Below are 17,112 nucleotides of genomic sequence, written 5' to 3'. Positions count from 1 at the left end.
CGTGCGGTCTCGTGCGATTTTGTGTCATTGCCGCGAATCGTTGAGTTAGCAAATTGACGCGGCGCAAAACTGCCAAACCGATCCAAGTATACCGCCAAATCAATCGCTTTAAGCCCATGCGAAATTGAACCTTACAATATAAACAATAAGTTTCATTTTACTCTACCTGTAGATATCAAGTTTCGACTCGACTCAATAATGGCGGCAATGTGCATGGCAACATTTTTCTTCGTGGTTTGAAATCGATTTGCGTACATTTTAATCCTCAATATGTCTAATGAAAGTGACGCATCAACAAATATGAAAGGATGCGTTTAGAGCGGGTGAACGTATCTTAAGTCGATTTACGGAACACTCACGTCGATTTAGTCGACTTCAGACCTAAATCGGTTTGAACCGATTTGTGAAGTCGAATCGTAACATCGCTATTTTCAATCATACAAATTTTGACAAATTGACAGACGTGTGTATAGCATACGGACGGACGGACGGACGGTGCAAAAGGAAGTGTGTGATGTGATACGAAATAACACAAAGAAAAAAGTTTCTGATTTAAATATAGATACAAACCCAGTGGTAATATAATTACGTAGTGTTGATAATAACGTAATAAGTGTAGTTTGTGTCCAGGCATATCAATAGTTTATTATTCAGTCGTGTTTCCACTGCATTTTGAAAATACAATTGTGTTTTTGGATTTCCTGCCGCCAGTTCTTCGCATGTATCTGACCCATGGCGTCCCTTTCGTTGCCCCGAGTCCTTCAGCTAAAGAAGAACAGTTTGGACGCCGAGCGTGAACACTTTGAGAAGTTTCAGGTGAGCGCCAAATACCTTGAAGTACCCGACATTATTTTTACCTTTAGTAAGGAAACTAGTGTCTCTGTATCCTCAATGACGCAATTCTTAATACGGCATTGGTTGATAAGAGAAAAGCGCTGGTGGCCTAGCGGTAAGAGCGTGTGACTTTCAATCCGAGGTCCCGGGTTCAAACCCCGGCTCGTACCTACGATTTTTCCGGAACTTATGTATGAAACATCATTTGATATTTATTTACTAGTGGTTTTTCGGTGAATAAAAACATTGTGAGGAAACCGGACTAATCCCAATAAGGCCTAGTTTACCCTCTGGGTTGGAAGGTCACATGGCAGTCGCTTTCGTAAAAACTAGTGTCTACGCCAATTCTTGGGGTTAGTTGTCAAGCGGACCCCAGGCTTCCATGAGCCGTGCCAAAATGCCGGGATAATGCAAGGAAAAAGAAGACTGAAGACCTCTAAAAAAACTCTACACTTGTAAAATTGCCACCATTATATTAATATCTTTATTCATTTTTCTTCTTAAGTTAGGTTAATTATAATATGAATATAAAAGTAAAATATAAAAACACTTACAAAAAAATACATATAAACACATTATATTAATGTCTTTCCCATCACGGAACAATGGTGTTCCGGACCTTTGGGAGGCGTGCGCGGAGCCGAAGCCAACACGTAGAGGCCCTTTTGACACTTTAATGAAATGTAAGGGGTACACCGAGCGGATGCTGCCCTTACCCGTGTCATGGGACGCACGCAGAGGCAGCACCCGCCAGGGTGTAAGGGCTATTGAGAGTTGATGAAATCTAAAATGAACTAGGTTATTGGGTGAAAGCGATGGACTAGTACTGAGCTATATTAATTATTATTAAGATATTTAATTACAATTATCTCCATCACATTCCAATCTAATAGTTAATTAAGTCTCAAGATGTTCTGAGCTCCAAATAGCTGTTAATTTTAATTAATGTGTAATCTAGTTAAACATGTCAAGGCTGAAATTAAATAAACTTGACTGCAATTAATCATATTACTTCACTTGAAGTCTTTTGAATTTGTGTTTAATTATATAAAATATGCGATAGGTAGGTAGTTTAATTTCATGACTACTAGTAGTTTCTACCTTTTTACCCCTAGGGCCTACATAGAAAAAGATGTGTTAAAAGCAGCTGCTTCCTCCTAAAAATAATCTTACTGGTACCTGGTACGCTTAAATATTAAACTAATTCTTTAAAAGAATAGAAATGCTGCAACCATCATGGGCACCTTTGCACCGGGAATGGCAGGGAGGAAAAAGAAGGAAGAAACCCGATGCGTCGCCGGGCAGCCTTCGGGTTCTGAAGTACAGTAGATCCTCGATTATCCAAACTCCCAAGACTAGTTTGGATACTTAATCAAAACTTCGGATATAATCGTAATGTGGGATTTTTCGGACAAGATCAAACAAAAACAACACTATTTGACATAAGGAAAAAAAAATTGCAATTGAGGCTTATAATCACTACACCTTATTTAAAAACAAAGACCCCCGCCACGTCTGTCTGTTTGTGTTGGTATGTTTGTGACAAACTTAAAAACTATTGAACGGATTTTCATGCGGTTTTCACCTATCAATAGAGTGATACTTGAGTAAGGTTTAGGTTTATAATTTGTCAACCCGGAAGCCAGGGTGGGTCACTAAAAGAGTTATAATTCCATGAAGGGTGAGTTAAAGTGTGGCTTTTAGTAAGTGTAGTGTGGAGTCAGTGGACTACACAAAGTGGAACTGTGTCGAGTTGCGTCATCGCTCCGTCCGCGACAGCCGTGTATACAAACATTGCATATCAATATCATTTACATAGAGAACCATTACATAGTCATCATGATCTAATACCAAAAGTCAACTTTATGAGCCACACTGTATTGTCTTAAGGAGCCATTTGAGGGTAGATTTTGTTTACTTTTATTTTAATACCTAAAGATACAAAGTTACAATGTTGCATACAAGATACCGCTCTAAGCATTTCCTGTCGCACTGGGACTAATGCCCGCGTGCTGAATGTAATTTGTAATTATGATGTTCCTTTTATAATAACAATGGCTTGTAAGGTAGAGCCATCAGTGATCAGATATAACGGAGCAGCCAACAATGGCAACTGTATAAGGTGCAGGGGGCAATTTCGACTGCGGAGAAATTTCAACTAATCAAAATATCTTCCATATTAACTTTGAACCTTAGTCAACAATAAAGATAACTACGGAGCATAACTAGCAATATAGGTAAGTAAAAAAACGATTGTAAACATTTCCTCTTTCGACGTAAGAAAAATGTAGCCAATTACATGCCTCATGTTACTCATGTTAGTCATAAAAACGAGTTCATTGGTGCCATTTTCACCAAAATTGGCTCAGTTGTTTTGAGGTTTTGACGTTACAGTTCAGTAACAAATACCACTCCTCATAGAGTCGGGTAAACAGGCTTTCATAAAGTTTTGACTTCAAAAAAATAGCATAGTGTGAATATCCGTCGCAACTTCAGGGTGCGACAATTATATGACAATGCTAAGTGTGCCCTCGTTTGTAACACCTTTGCACTTATATACCTACTATTGCATTATCGTTACTATACTATTGTCATGTGCTCGTGTCGTAACAGCGAGTCAGTCAACCATCTCACTACCATTCACTTCCTAAGTGAAACTAGACATTCTATATAATTACATTAAATTACTAGGTTTCCGTTGCAGCTTTGTCCTCGTGTCTTGAGTACTTCATATCCCTCTGCCGTGGGAGGGGGTTACGACCTACTCTGTATTTTTCGGGTTAGTAATAGTAGTTTAGATTACTTTAGATCCCCGGCTCGTTTCTTGGAACTTATTTATGTGCTATCATTTGTTAAATATTTATCACTTGTTCTTCTGTGAAGAATTTTTCCAGAGGAAACCTACATATCTGCGAAGAAATTCAAAGGCCTGTGGGAAATCTCCAATCTGCACTGGGCTAGCATGGAGACTATAGCCCAAATTCTAATACGAGACTCGAGATAAGAGGAACATACATTGGCTTGTGATGATGATAATACTCGTATCTAATTAGGGCTGATTTAGACGGCGCCCGAACTCGCATGCGATTTTAATTACATTGCGGACAATGGGTTACGTTCGATTGAACCAACCGATCAAAACGCGCAATGTAATGAAACTCGCATGCGAGTTAATAGATTTTCTTCAATTTGGATCCAGTATAATGCATCAAAAGAGAAGTCAGAACACTGCGACAGATCACATTGTTTCAATCCGGCCCTATGTCGGGGAACGGGGGCGAATCAATTTATGATTCGTGTGGGTTTCACGTTCAATGATTTATTATTCAACATTTCTTATGACTTGCGTAATTTCCCGTTGTCCTGAGAAATCTTCCTAGTTATTTTTATATACGCAAGAGATATAGATACGAGTAGTACACAAATCAGTAGTGAATATCTGGGATACTGAGCTTTGCTCGGAAAATATATAAAAACTTAAAAACTCAAAAATGCGCGTTTCTTCCAGAGATAAGACCTAGCTAGATCGACCACCGAAAACCCCCCATATAGCAAATATCATCGAAATCGTTAGAGCCGTTTCCGAGATCCCCGAAATATATATACCTATAAATAAACAAGAATTGCTCGTTTAAAGGTATTAGATATTTATGTTATACATATTATAAAATAAAAAAATAATAAAAAGTAATTGTATAATGATAAAATGTATAAAGGACGGAAGTTTATTAGCCCGTTGAACTGCAGTCGAGGCTGCGGGGGCCGGACATGCTGATTGCAATTTACGAATTTAATCCGACCGCCACGCAAATGCGCGTCGACCCACTTAAATTATCCGCGTTCGGCGTGTTGCCTCTGTGTCGCACTTGTAAATAGACCGGGAGATAGTGACACATTTTACTGGGTCATTTGTACCAGTATGGCGGTTCGGCAGGGGTCTAAGCACGTAATGAACGAAATAAAAAATGATGGTCATAGCGCTGGTACCGGCGGCCCAATCGCGTGGGCGTTAGTCCAACGTGTCGGATAAAATACGAGTGTCGAACGATTTGTTCCACAAAAATCCTCATATTTTTCGATAGTCCATAAAAAAGAAGTAGACGGTAGCGTAATGCCATACTTCTCCGGTGTGACTTACAGCCCGCCATACTGAGGCGAACACATTAATTAAAAAAAAAACAATTCAATCATTTGTGCCAAGCTAATTTTTGCACAGGTGATCATCGTCGAGCAGCCATTCATGGACATCACCATGCCATACTTTTCGGATGGTTCCAAATGGCCGCCATACCGCCGCAAAGGAGTTAATTTTTTTTTATTGCTAAACGCTTCGACAACGAAAAGCATTATGTCTCTTTATCACTCTTCCATATTGGTGCGACAGTGACACTTGCGTTTCGATCGCTACGGAGCGTAAGCGATCGGCATCTTGGCTACGCGGCCTGGACCCTTACATAGGTAAATTCGTGTTATGAAGTTAATAAGTCAATAAAAAGCTAATTGAATAAAATAATAAGTACTAAAATGAAACCGGAGTCTTATTTGATTCGTCACTAAATCGAATCGAAAAACAATAAAAGATTTAAAAGCAATTTTGGAATGGAAATTAAACAATTTAGATATGCTTTGAGCCAATTGCCTTTACGAACATTATTTAAATCGATAAACCGCGAAAGTGTAACAAGTAAACAAACACTTTCATATTTCACTTCATTCACTTTCATATTTTTAATGCTTTTTAACTACGATATTCACATTTGGTTAATAAAAAAATGTTAATGCAGTTAATGGTCAAAATCCCAGATGTAGAAGTAGTAGTAGTAGTAATCTCTTTATTGTACAAAAAGACATTAAAAATAACATACAATTAGCAAGATGTAGTATAGTTATCAGCAGAAGTAGCCTAAGGGATTCAAAATGACCTAAACTCGCTCTAAATCTCTTAACAATAAAGTTATTTGAAATACCTAATACCTATCCAATAGTTATTATTGGCTCTCGCTGTTGGTCTGGTATACCTCTTTCTTCGCGTCCATCTCGATTCTATTTTCACACCTTAACATGCATTTAAACAAGCGGATCTTAAGTCTAAGATTATTAATAGAACCTGCCGAATGTTGGAAATGATATTTGTCTCTTTTGTTATCGATAAACAGTCGATAATGGCGATTGTTGTGAAAACCTGACGCATCTGATAACTTATCGCTCGCCACTTCATACTCCCACCTTAGTTTTTCACCGTACGCCCTTTTATTCACAGGGATTTATCGTTTTTTCGAGAATAAGTTGTATATTTCGTTGTGTTTCTTTATCTATCGGACATAAGGTAAGTTTTCATCTATTCAAGTCTTAAAGAAATGTACGTTTCGTACGTTAATGATCTCCCGAGATGTTTTCACTTCTATTCTGCAATTTAGATAGCATTGTATGCCTTTTAATCTCATCAACACAACCATTCTTTTGTTTGAAGCCGCTAAACGACTTTAAACAGTTGGAAATCTCTGAATGCGAGCTACTTGAGATCGCAGACAAAGCATGTATTAAGTCGAGATTAGACATAAGTGATGTTCTCTTAAAGACACATTGCTCTTGCATGAAGTTGTCTCTGTCCGTTGAACCTACAGCTTCGTCAGTGGTTGTCAAACCTTTAGGCCGCAGCCACTAGAACCTTTAAAAAATTTTGTAAAAATATCTAATAAAAAAAATTCGCTACACGAGGAGACCGGTTGTGCCGGTCCTTAGAGCTGGGTTTTTAGAGAACCCATTGATAGGCCTCAATGACCAAGATTTGAGCAATCTTTGAGAGTAGCTGGTATAGGTAATCAGATCCCACGTTCCCATTTGAGAGCCGACCACGATGCGAGGAACCCACTTTATTGGTTCTCACATACCGATCGATTTCAATTTCCTGATTGCATGGAAATCTAATAGCTTTAATGTTAGCCGTTCTAACCTTATCTGGCTAAGCGCGCAACATCAGTAAAATAGTATTAAAAGTAAACCATTAATTTCTATTGTGTAAAAATTTCGCTCATCATTGCCGGCAGTTAACGTGTCGATTTAAGAAAGAAATTCGCGGTAGACTTGATATATGTAACGGTTAAACATTCAAGCTGACTTCAACAAACTTGCCAAATCAGCACAAAAACTTTGTTAAATATTTTGCAATTTTTGCACCATTAAAGTGTGAAAAAAATGCGTTAACGTTAATTACCGAAGTTAAAATAAAAATCTAAACTGTAAGATAAAACCTCTGTGGCCATACACAGCTAACCCGTTTATGCAACCGCATACATGCATTGTTTATACTGTCTATGTATTAATAACATATAACATGCAACCAACGATGTTACGCCATCCTACGTTGTATGCAGGTCGTATATTCCCATTTTAGCGCGATCACAAGTGAATTGTCCGCGAGTTGTGTCTTCTAATCTAATCTTACCAGCCAGTGTATGGTGAGGTTGCTGAGACATCACTTGATTAATTTACTACGAAGCCAGTCACTTGTTATAGATGTACAGTAGCGATCAAAACTGTTTAGACAAAATTAGTTCAATATGTTGATGTATACAATGTGGAAAGATAAGTCGGGCCCTGGAAGGAAACTACCTTAAATCCTTAAGCTGGCTCATTTTACTTAAAGGAGACATTCCTTTATTTAAAAAAACCGGGCAAGTGCGAGTCGGACTCGCGCACGAAGGGTTCCGTACCATAATGCAAAAAAAAAACAAAAGAAAAGCAAAAAAAAAACGGTCACCCATCCAAGTACTGACCACTCCCGACGTTGCTTAATTTTGGTCAAAAATCACGTTTGTTGTATGGCAGCCCCATTTAAATCTTTATTTTATTCTGTTTTTAGTATTTGTTGTTATAGCGGCAACAGAAATACATCATCTGTGAGAATTTCAACTGTCTAGCTATCACGGTTCGTGAGATACAGCCTGGTGACAGACGGACGGACGGACGGACGGACAGCGAAGTCTTAGTAATAGGGTCCCGTTTTACCCTTTGGGTACGGAACCCTAAAAAGAAACAAACTGCATTCAAAGGTTTTCTAAAACTCGCTTGCATCGCCCGGGACTCGAATCGACTAAAAATTACAAAAAATAAACACTCGCAATTTTATTCTACTAGTTGATACAGTTAATGTTAATGATAACATTTCTCCAAGAAACATAAGGTCTTACACTCGTCTGTCGTATAAAATATCCATAAAATCTAATCTTTAGTACTCAAGATTTTTTTAGACAAGCCAAATTGAAGAAAAAAAGAAAACTTTTAAATGCAGTTTTGTTTCTTTTTAAAAATAAAGGAATGTCTCCTTTAAGTAAAATGAGCCAGCTTAAGGATTTAAGGTAGTTTCCCTCCAGGGCCCGATTTATCTTTCCACACTGTATATTTAATCTAGGTACGTTACGATTACATCTTATATACCCTTTATTTGTTTCCACTTAGATTATTAAAACTAAACAATAGATTTACAACAACTAGCGAGAAACTACAGTTCCTGGTGTATAGGAAAACTGGTCCGGTATCCCAGAGATATTGTGTCGTGTATTCGGATTTCGCTAGAGGTGTAAAATTTCCCTATCACTTACTTCTATTTAAAAATCTTAGATTAAAAAATTTGAGTAAAGGTATCAGCTTACTTATTACTTAACTAGTTCATTCGATTCCTTGACTCGCCTAGCTCGGCTTGCAATATGAAGAACATAGCATGTTGCATGTATACTTTAGAGATACGGGCTGTTTACTAACAGATATCCGCGCATAAGATGTGTGATGATTCATACTTGACACGCAATCTATAGTTGTTATATAGTTACGTATAAACAGACGCTACTTGCTTACCTTGTGGTGTTAATGGGCTTAAGATTGTTAGCGAGTAACGCATTCCGATTGCAGCTGCAAGTGCTTAATCAAATACATTTTATTCCTGATACGCACCATTATACGCAAAAGACAGAACAAAGTGATACATTACAAACAAAATAATAAGCTAAGCGGTCATTCTGATTAAAGAGTTATCTGTTTTTGGCTAACAGAGAAAGTAAGCCGAACTTCAACTATAATTCTGTAGAGGAACTGAAATGAACCCACGATAATAAAAACAAAATGTTTGTTGCTTTTAATTTCATGATCAATTTAAAAATCAATCTAGATATACCTATCTATTAGATACCCCTAATAGATATTTTGTTTCAAGAGGTCAGACTCAATGACCAGGAACAATCTTGTAGCTACGCCAAAGATCTATAGCGATAATATATGGAAACCTTAGCCAACCGAATCGGACCCATGGAAGTCTCGAGCAAAAAACGGTTAGTTTACGTTTTTCACATATCGTTAAAGTTGATTTGGCACAGCTGCATGTTTTTTGAAAGCAACGTTAGCACGTGAGAACATTCCCAACATGCAAGACGTGTAAATAATGACAATTACTTTTTGTACCGCAAGTTGCCGATACCGACAAATAAAATAACTGACCCAAGTCATACTCGTGTCCCACATTCTCATTGGTAGACAATTTACATACCTCGATTCTCCAGAAGGCGCCGACAAATTAAGTGCAGTGTGCAAAATGTATTCAAGGTTTAGTGAAGCAGTTTTTGCGGTGTGCAAAAAGGTTCAATCAATCCTTTTAAGAAGTACCTCTACCTTTTTTTGGGATGTCTGAATATGCTCTTATTTTCTCGACAATAGAGTCGATTGTATTTTGGCTGTGGGCCGTGGGTGTTTTAGATAACACGACATATAGTTAGACAGTCATTCATTACGTACATTATATTATAATAACCTTCGGGGTATGACCATCAAAAGACGTTCAAACGAATTTACTCAAATTCGAATACGATATGCCACAATCTCTTAGTTTAAAGTCTTTATTTCAAGTTTATTATGTTAAATACTTTTGCATATGCAGAGATACAGAAACTTGCAATATTTAAAAGAATCCCTATACTGGAGTCAGTTATGTAACGCTGCCATACATGACCCAAAAAATTTTTATTAAGCTATGAGCTTCATCACATCTGATATTTGAGTAATTCTAAGCATTTCTAGCCTGAAGTGGGGGGGAGGGTGGGGTACAATGACGGCCGCCATCCGTCATCTTTAAAAAAAATCTACTCTGATCCTGGTGGGTACTAGGGCAAGTTTGGTATCATTTTCGTATAAACCAAAGACGTAGAATTCATTGCTGATATTTGTTTTTTCAATTTCATAGTAATTTTATTCATCCCCTAAGGTGGTGAAAAAGGAGTTGAAAGTTTGTATGGATATCAAAAAAATTTTCGAACGCGGGACTTGAATCTTTGTATTTGGGGATATTATTAAAAGACAGGAAAAGTAATTTCAGCGTTTTGTAAAATTCATCCCCTAACAGGGTTAAAAAGGGGTTGAAAGTTTGAATCCATTACAAATCCGAGTAGACACACATTTCTTATTGCCTCCCAGGCTTGAAATGCTTAGAATTACTCAAGGAACATATGTGATGAAGCTCATAGCTTAATAAAAAATTTTTGGGTCAACTTTATAACTGCTTCCGCTACTACTAAATAGTCTACATACGTTCTCACATGATTAACTAGTCAACGGAAATACTTGCCTATGGTGTGTGGTTTTTGCCGTTCGGTATTTATCATTGAAAAAGTAAACGTGTAACCTGTTTGCATTGAATTTTTTCATCTATCTTTCTTAGTCAACCTATCATCACAGTCATTGATTTATTATAATAACGTCGTTCTGTTAGAATTTGAAATGATAACATTTCCTAGCGTTTCAAAACAGACTCATTCAACAGAGTGACGTATGTTTATACATGTGTATAGTAGTCTATTCAATCAGGAACACTGTCATATAATTCCAATAATATGGAAACCACTCCTAAAACCGTGCGACAATATCTACGTGGTTATGTCAATTCCCTATTGGGCATAGCTTCGCGGGCTTCTTTACATAGCAGTCCGAAAAAACAATAACACGCAAACCAACTTGCATGCTGGCACCTAATAAAATATATCTTATACTTATTTCCACTGACTAGTTGATCAATCTACTGCCTTATAGGGAAGAAGGTTAAGCAACGAGGTCTCGACGTTACGTTCAAGTGTCCGTCCATATTTTGCGAAATCGTTCCGTAAAATATCATTCGTTCATTTCATTGTATCAAACTTCAAACAATAATAAGCTTAAGCCTTTCTTAGAACTTGCTTGTCGAGAAGGATTGTTATTTTTTCAATAACATATCACGTTCGACGTGATCGGAGAAAAGAAACTTTCTTAAGGTTGCTTGTACTTCTTTTTGCACGCAATATCCGACGTGGATAAAATAAAACATGTGGGTTATGATGTTATGAAACATGTACGGAATATGTTTAAGCTGAAGAGCTTAAACTCTGAACGTTGGGTTCTCAACTTAAAATAACTGATTTGCAAGACCGAAGTGATCCCATAAGTGTTCCGTAAACAAAGTTTTGTACGGAACACTAAAAATAAAACAACCTTTTTCAGGCAGCTATTAAGTAAACCTTTTGTTGTAAACTGTAGAGATCAAAGGACAATAATAGATTTGCAGAAAACAAGCAAAGTTTAGTTTTAGAAAACTATTTAAAATCGCCATATCTATGTAAGTCAAGAACATTTACACATAATTTAAAGCTGTGACTCTTTATTAAAGCATCAACTTTTGAAGCAGTTTAAACGACATTACTTTGTATGTTTGAGGTCATTGGACATATACAAATACATATGTAGATTATCTATTTATCACAGGAAGAATTCGTTGAGTAATAATGGCTTCCTTGTTGCTCTAGTGTGCATTTCCTCTTTAACGGTTAGAAAAGTGTTTAAAAAGGAAATTCTTCGCGGCATGATAAGGTAATAAGGTTTAGTGTAACAGTCACGCTTCGAAGTATTTGTATGTCGACATTTCAACATTAACTAACCAGCATATAGATATACACGTTTGCGCAATTTGTGGTCATTTGTGTTACCAAACAGAAATTACAAATTAGAACTAAATCTGTCTGCTTGATATTGTCTCATTAGCTGCCACTTTTAATTTTATTGTTAGAATAGAATAAGCTAGGTGACCAAGTTATCAAATTAGGCTGTCAAACGCCGACGTTCACTTTATCACATAAATTTATGTATAAGTCATTAACTTACGCCACATGTTGCACTGGGCGATAAAGATAATGAGTCATTAAAGGAGTTTCCTCTGATTAAGCCGAGCATTCGGCAAATTTGCGTGTGCCGTAGCCACACCGGACCGGTTCGCCACCACTGACCCAGTAAAGTTCACCGCGCCGTTTACGTTGAATTATGAACTGAATTAGGTAGTCGATAACTTGCCTGATATATTTATTTGTTAAAATAAGCTTGCTAAAATTAAGTAGGTAGGTACAGTCGCCATCAGATATATCAGAGCGGCCGAGGTGTTCAAAAATATCTGAACGCGCACTTTAACGCCTTGACAATAGAGACGTGTTCAGATATTTGTGAACACTTTGGCCGCTCCGATATATCTGATGGCGACTGTACTATTAAGGTTATATCAGGAAAAATGTTTAGAAAATTGAAATTACATTCTAATTGAGTTTTGATCGATTATAAAGTTTGTGGTGTAGTTAGGATACTATTTGATGAACACGAGAAATACGTAACGTAACAATTATCTGTAAAACAAATCTTACAATAAAGGTCACAAGTTAAAGGTTGCGCGTCTTGCGCCGGCGTGGTATTGCCATAATCAATTTATCTGTTAAGACAGTCATCATCATCATCATCATCATCTCAGCCATAAGACGTTCACTGCTGAACATAGGCCTCCCCCTTAGACGTCCACTGCTGAACATAGGCCTCCCCCTATTAGGACAGTATAAAATACTATTTAATGTAGGTATAGTCAGACCGTAAAAAGTCTGCAGCGATTTTGATAGCCCACGCAGTAGGTACAAATGTGATTTTAAACGTCAAACTTCTATGAAATTATGACGTATACATAACACTTACATTGCGTGGGCTATCAAATCCGCTGCAGACTGTTTGGTGCAACTATATACTTAAGTACTTACTTACTATATACTTAAATATTATTTTAAACTTGGTAGAAATACATAACTTAATTTTTGTTTTACACTTTTTGTCGAAAGAGCATAAAAATGAAGAATTATAACAATCATAAATTGCGGCATGATTTTCAGTCTCAAACATTTGTGCTTGTTCAGATACGGATTATTAATTTATTATGCAAAGTTCTACCTACATTTATTTCTTTGTTCTACACATGATTATTCACGTCAAGAGCAACGCGAACCTGTACGTCTACCACCAGTATTGACGTTGACAGATACGCTCGCGTCTACGTAAATTACTTTCTATACATCTCGCTTGCACTAATATGCGAGTACGAGCGAGATGCATAGAAAGTAAGTTACTTAGACGCGAGCGTATCTGTCAATGTCAAAACTGGTGGTAGTGGTTCTGCATTGAAATTTTCATTGCAGGTTTGCGTGGAATTTTTCATTGCTTTTGACTCTTGAGTGTAAATTGTATAGAATTGGGAAAGTGTGAGGGACGTAAGCTCTCTTACACTTCGTGGAAGCGACGGCGATTTCCACAAGTCTCCGGCTTAATGCGAGCAGCTTTCTAATTATCGTTTCCACGACTCTTACTGCATAAACTGCATTTCTTATCGTCGGATAATGAATACTCATTACATTGTTGCAAGCTAAATTAGATATTTAATATAATGTAGTCGGTATTTTTCGGAACTGTTTGAGTTTTGTTTGGATTTCAAGCGCGATAAGATCCGGGTTTATTTACCTAAAGGCAAGGAACCGTTTGTACCGTCCGGCCGCTGCAGACCCATAGAGCAGAAGACCTTATTTGAGTTAGGTATATCATTAGAATGATGATGATTGAATTGATTGGTGATGGCGTCATTCTGGTTTTAATTATGTTTCTTCATCGGTTTTACTCTTCACCACGCTCTTTGATTTTATTTGGTAATCAATATGTCTAATATATATGTACATTTGCGTGACTAGTCATCTTCTATAGCTGTTGATCTGTACAACCAGCTGCAAAAGTGCATACCTTTCATTCATAAAGTGGATATGCACTTTTGAAGTTCGCTGTACATTGATAATCAACTCATCTCTCACATGTTTTAAAATAAATGATAATCATTTATGATCATCAATCCATTTCATCACTATAATTTTCTGTCACTATCATCTTCTATCATCTAGTCATTAATCTAGTTGCTGCTTCAACATCGTTTTCTCAAGTGCCGTTAATTTTGCGTAGATAGATACCAAATTTTCCGCTTTTACTGGTAACTGTTAGTTTACACGTGTGGTTATGGGGAGCACCGTGTGTGACCGCACTGATTAACTCGACGATTTCATCTGGGCTATGCAAATTTACTGTGATATCTAAATGTTCATCATAAAAATTAGGTTTTCTCCTAGTGAGCAACTGGATTATTTTTGAAAGGGTTTGTTCGTGTAAAATCTGTGATATCTATCAAAATATTCACATGTATAGTTTAAGCCTCCTTAGATTATCTAATGTAAAATGTAATTTTTCCCACATTAATAACTATGCATGTTTGAACTCGGCCGCACCTCTATATGCCCCAACATACACGTATGCACGGCATATATGCTTTTGCGCGCCACTCATTTCGTTTTTAAGTGTTACTGTATGTTTTGCAGTTAAAAATGTGTTCCTAAATCTAATAGTAATAGGTCTTGAAAGTATACAATTTATTCACCGCCCAGCAAGTACTTGTTTCCTAATTCCACCATTCTCAATTTGTCACATTGTCATCAATCATCCACCAATTTTCCGCCCTCATAAGTACCCGTTATATCATTGTCCGGCAACTGAATGTAGCTCTATCTCATAATCATCACCATTCATACTTACCGCTGGCTACTTTACGATGGTCCCTGTTTGTAGGAAGGAGGTGAATGGAGGGAGCTCTTTGTTGTGTGGTCTGGTTCGTGGCAGATGGCAAGTGGGGGCAATCACCGCCACATCCTCTTCCGGCAGCATCCCGAATCTCATTTATGTTCCTGTTTGTAATAACAACTTCTCTTTTAGTATTTGCTACCTACTACAATGTAAACTTACCTATACTTGTAATACCCTATTACCAGGGTGCCATGGATTACTCTAATTTCTAATTTGTTCGCAATTAATGGTTCTAATTCAAACACCCTTATTATACTTATAGGAACATATGAATTCACTTTGGTTTCTGCTTACTTACGGATATACTGAAATTAGTTACATATGCCTAAACATTATATGGTTTTCGTAAGAGAAAGCAATTTCTCGATTAAAAAATGCACATAGATGGCTACCAGATAATATAACTTTTATTAAAATATATCTAGGAAAATAAATTAGTTGTGATTTAGGTATTTTACGGGGAAGATTTTATGTACATTTATACATAATAAATATCCCCGTTGTGATTTATTGGGAAATAAAACTACGTTATAAAAACCCAATAGGATATACATATATGTATTTATTTCATATAAGGCTATATTTTCTTTGACATACTGATAGATACTCCTAGTAGATTAAGGTTCTTTGCTAAAAGTCTACAGTCATATTTCCACGATATGTTGCTCTGAAAATCCCACCAGTGTCAATTAATATCATGTATGTTTCAGTAAAAAAATTATTCATATTCCAAAAATTAGTCCTAATCTATGTAATTGTCCCTGCATATCGTGTTGCATGTCCATTTCTCGTGTAATTTCGTCAAATATTCAGCAGTTACGTGCCATACCAGGTCGAGTGTTCCGCATAATTTAATTCGTTTCCTCACCACTGGCTGGCACCCTATTCACAAACCGGTCTCTACTCAGCTGAGAACTGGAAACCAGTATTTATTAATGCACCCTTAGTTTCGTAACGTCATTCAGTATACAGTATGTATCAGCACGATAGGGAAAGAAAGGGACCCCTTAATGTTTAGGTCATACTGAGCAACTTTTACTATGGGATCAACCCCAAAATCGCGAAAAAAAATTGACTCTTGATTGAAAAAAAATACACATGGTTCGGTAGGTGGTGAGCAAAATGTATGAAACATTCAATTTTTTTTCGCATTTTCGGGGTTGGTCCCATAGTAAAAGTTGCTCAGTATGACCTAAACATTAATGAGTCTCTTTCTTTGCCTTTCGTTCTGATATATACTGTATAATAGCAATAAGCCGTACACACCGTTGGCATCTTCCAAGAAGATCTAACATATCACTTCCACCTCTAGTACGACTACCTACCTAAATGCGCCTAACACCCCACACTTTGGTTTTAGGCGCATTATATCAGACTATGGTGGTCGAAATTCCTGAACCATCTATCAGTTTCATGAACTACTATCGGAGATCTAGCCGAGAGAACTAGCCGATTGTACTGACATACATATTTGCATACTGCTTCGTATAGGATACTCGGAGATCCAAGGTCTAAGTATCTGATCGACTGGTATTAGACTGCTACAGCGTAGCCGATGATTTTATGAATTGTAAGCCGTGTTTACAATGGCTAATACCAGCGATAGTGATACCGTTTAGCTGCATCGGCGTGTGAATGCCCACGAGATCATTACCCCAGTTGTCACGTATGGTAGACGTAATGCACGTTTCTGGCAATCAGCGCACGATATAGGCTTTTGTCCCAGTCAACATTTATCTAATTGTAATATTTTGCTGGGCTGTAGTGTTGGTCTTGAGGCAGGTACTGTTGGTAGTTATAGTTACCCTAAATTCTGTAATCCGTATGCAATTATGTATATTTCCCGGTAGCAACCTGGGTTAGAATTGTTAGAAACAACAAAACGGCTCTTCAATCCAAAAGGGAACAAATTAGGTTTTGTATTTATGAGATATTTTTGAGAAAGTGGTTTAAAGTCATTCAAAATTCAAAAGGATAGACCTAAAAACTCTTCATACTTTTCATTTCAGGTTTGTGGTGTATTTACTTGTGGGTTTACATGCAGCTGCTGTTGGTACCTTTAAGTAATAGACAAAGATTAACGCAGGAATCTAAGAAGGTAGACGGACTGCCATGACCGCGCCGTTTCGCGCGCTCGATCCCAGTCAAGGTACTGATTATGATACTTATGACTACGTGTAGTATTGTGAAAGAACAACGACACGCTAATCTGGGTCCTACCGCCTATTGAATATGACACAATGTACAATGGCACCTTGTGAAATCCGTCGCTATTGTCCCCCTTCCCGC

At 37.3% G+C, this 17,112-nt stretch overlaps 2 protein-coding genes across 2 annotated transcripts in view; one reads left to right on the top strand and one right to left on the bottom strand.

The window, feature by feature from the left end:
* LOC134670107 (essential MCU regulator, mitochondrial) overlaps positions 1–17,112 on the bottom strand; it is a 117,484-nt gene that overhangs the window by 67,295 nt on the left and 33,077 nt on the right. The window lies entirely within an intron of this gene.
* The window catches only part of LOC134670111 (huntingtin-interacting protein 1), a 48,384-nt gene continuing 31,741 nt past the window's right edge, over positions 470–17,112 (top strand). The window contains exon 1 of the mRNA XM_063527800.1: positions 470–816. Coding sequence (XP_063383870.1) covers positions 733–816 — 84 coding nt within the window. The 5' untranslated portion in view covers positions 470–732. The remainder of the gene's footprint in view (positions 817–17,112) is intronic.

The sequence above is a fragment of the Cydia fagiglandana genome, chromosome 13 (genome assembly GCF_963556715.1).
Source record: "Cydia fagiglandana chromosome 13, ilCydFagi1.1, whole genome shotgun sequence".
Classification (NCBI taxonomy): Eukaryota; Metazoa; Arthropoda; class Insecta; order Lepidoptera; family Tortricidae; genus Cydia; species Cydia fagiglandana.
The sequence above is the reverse complement of the archived record's forward strand: the minus strand, read 5'-3'. Positions and strand labels throughout refer to the sequence as shown.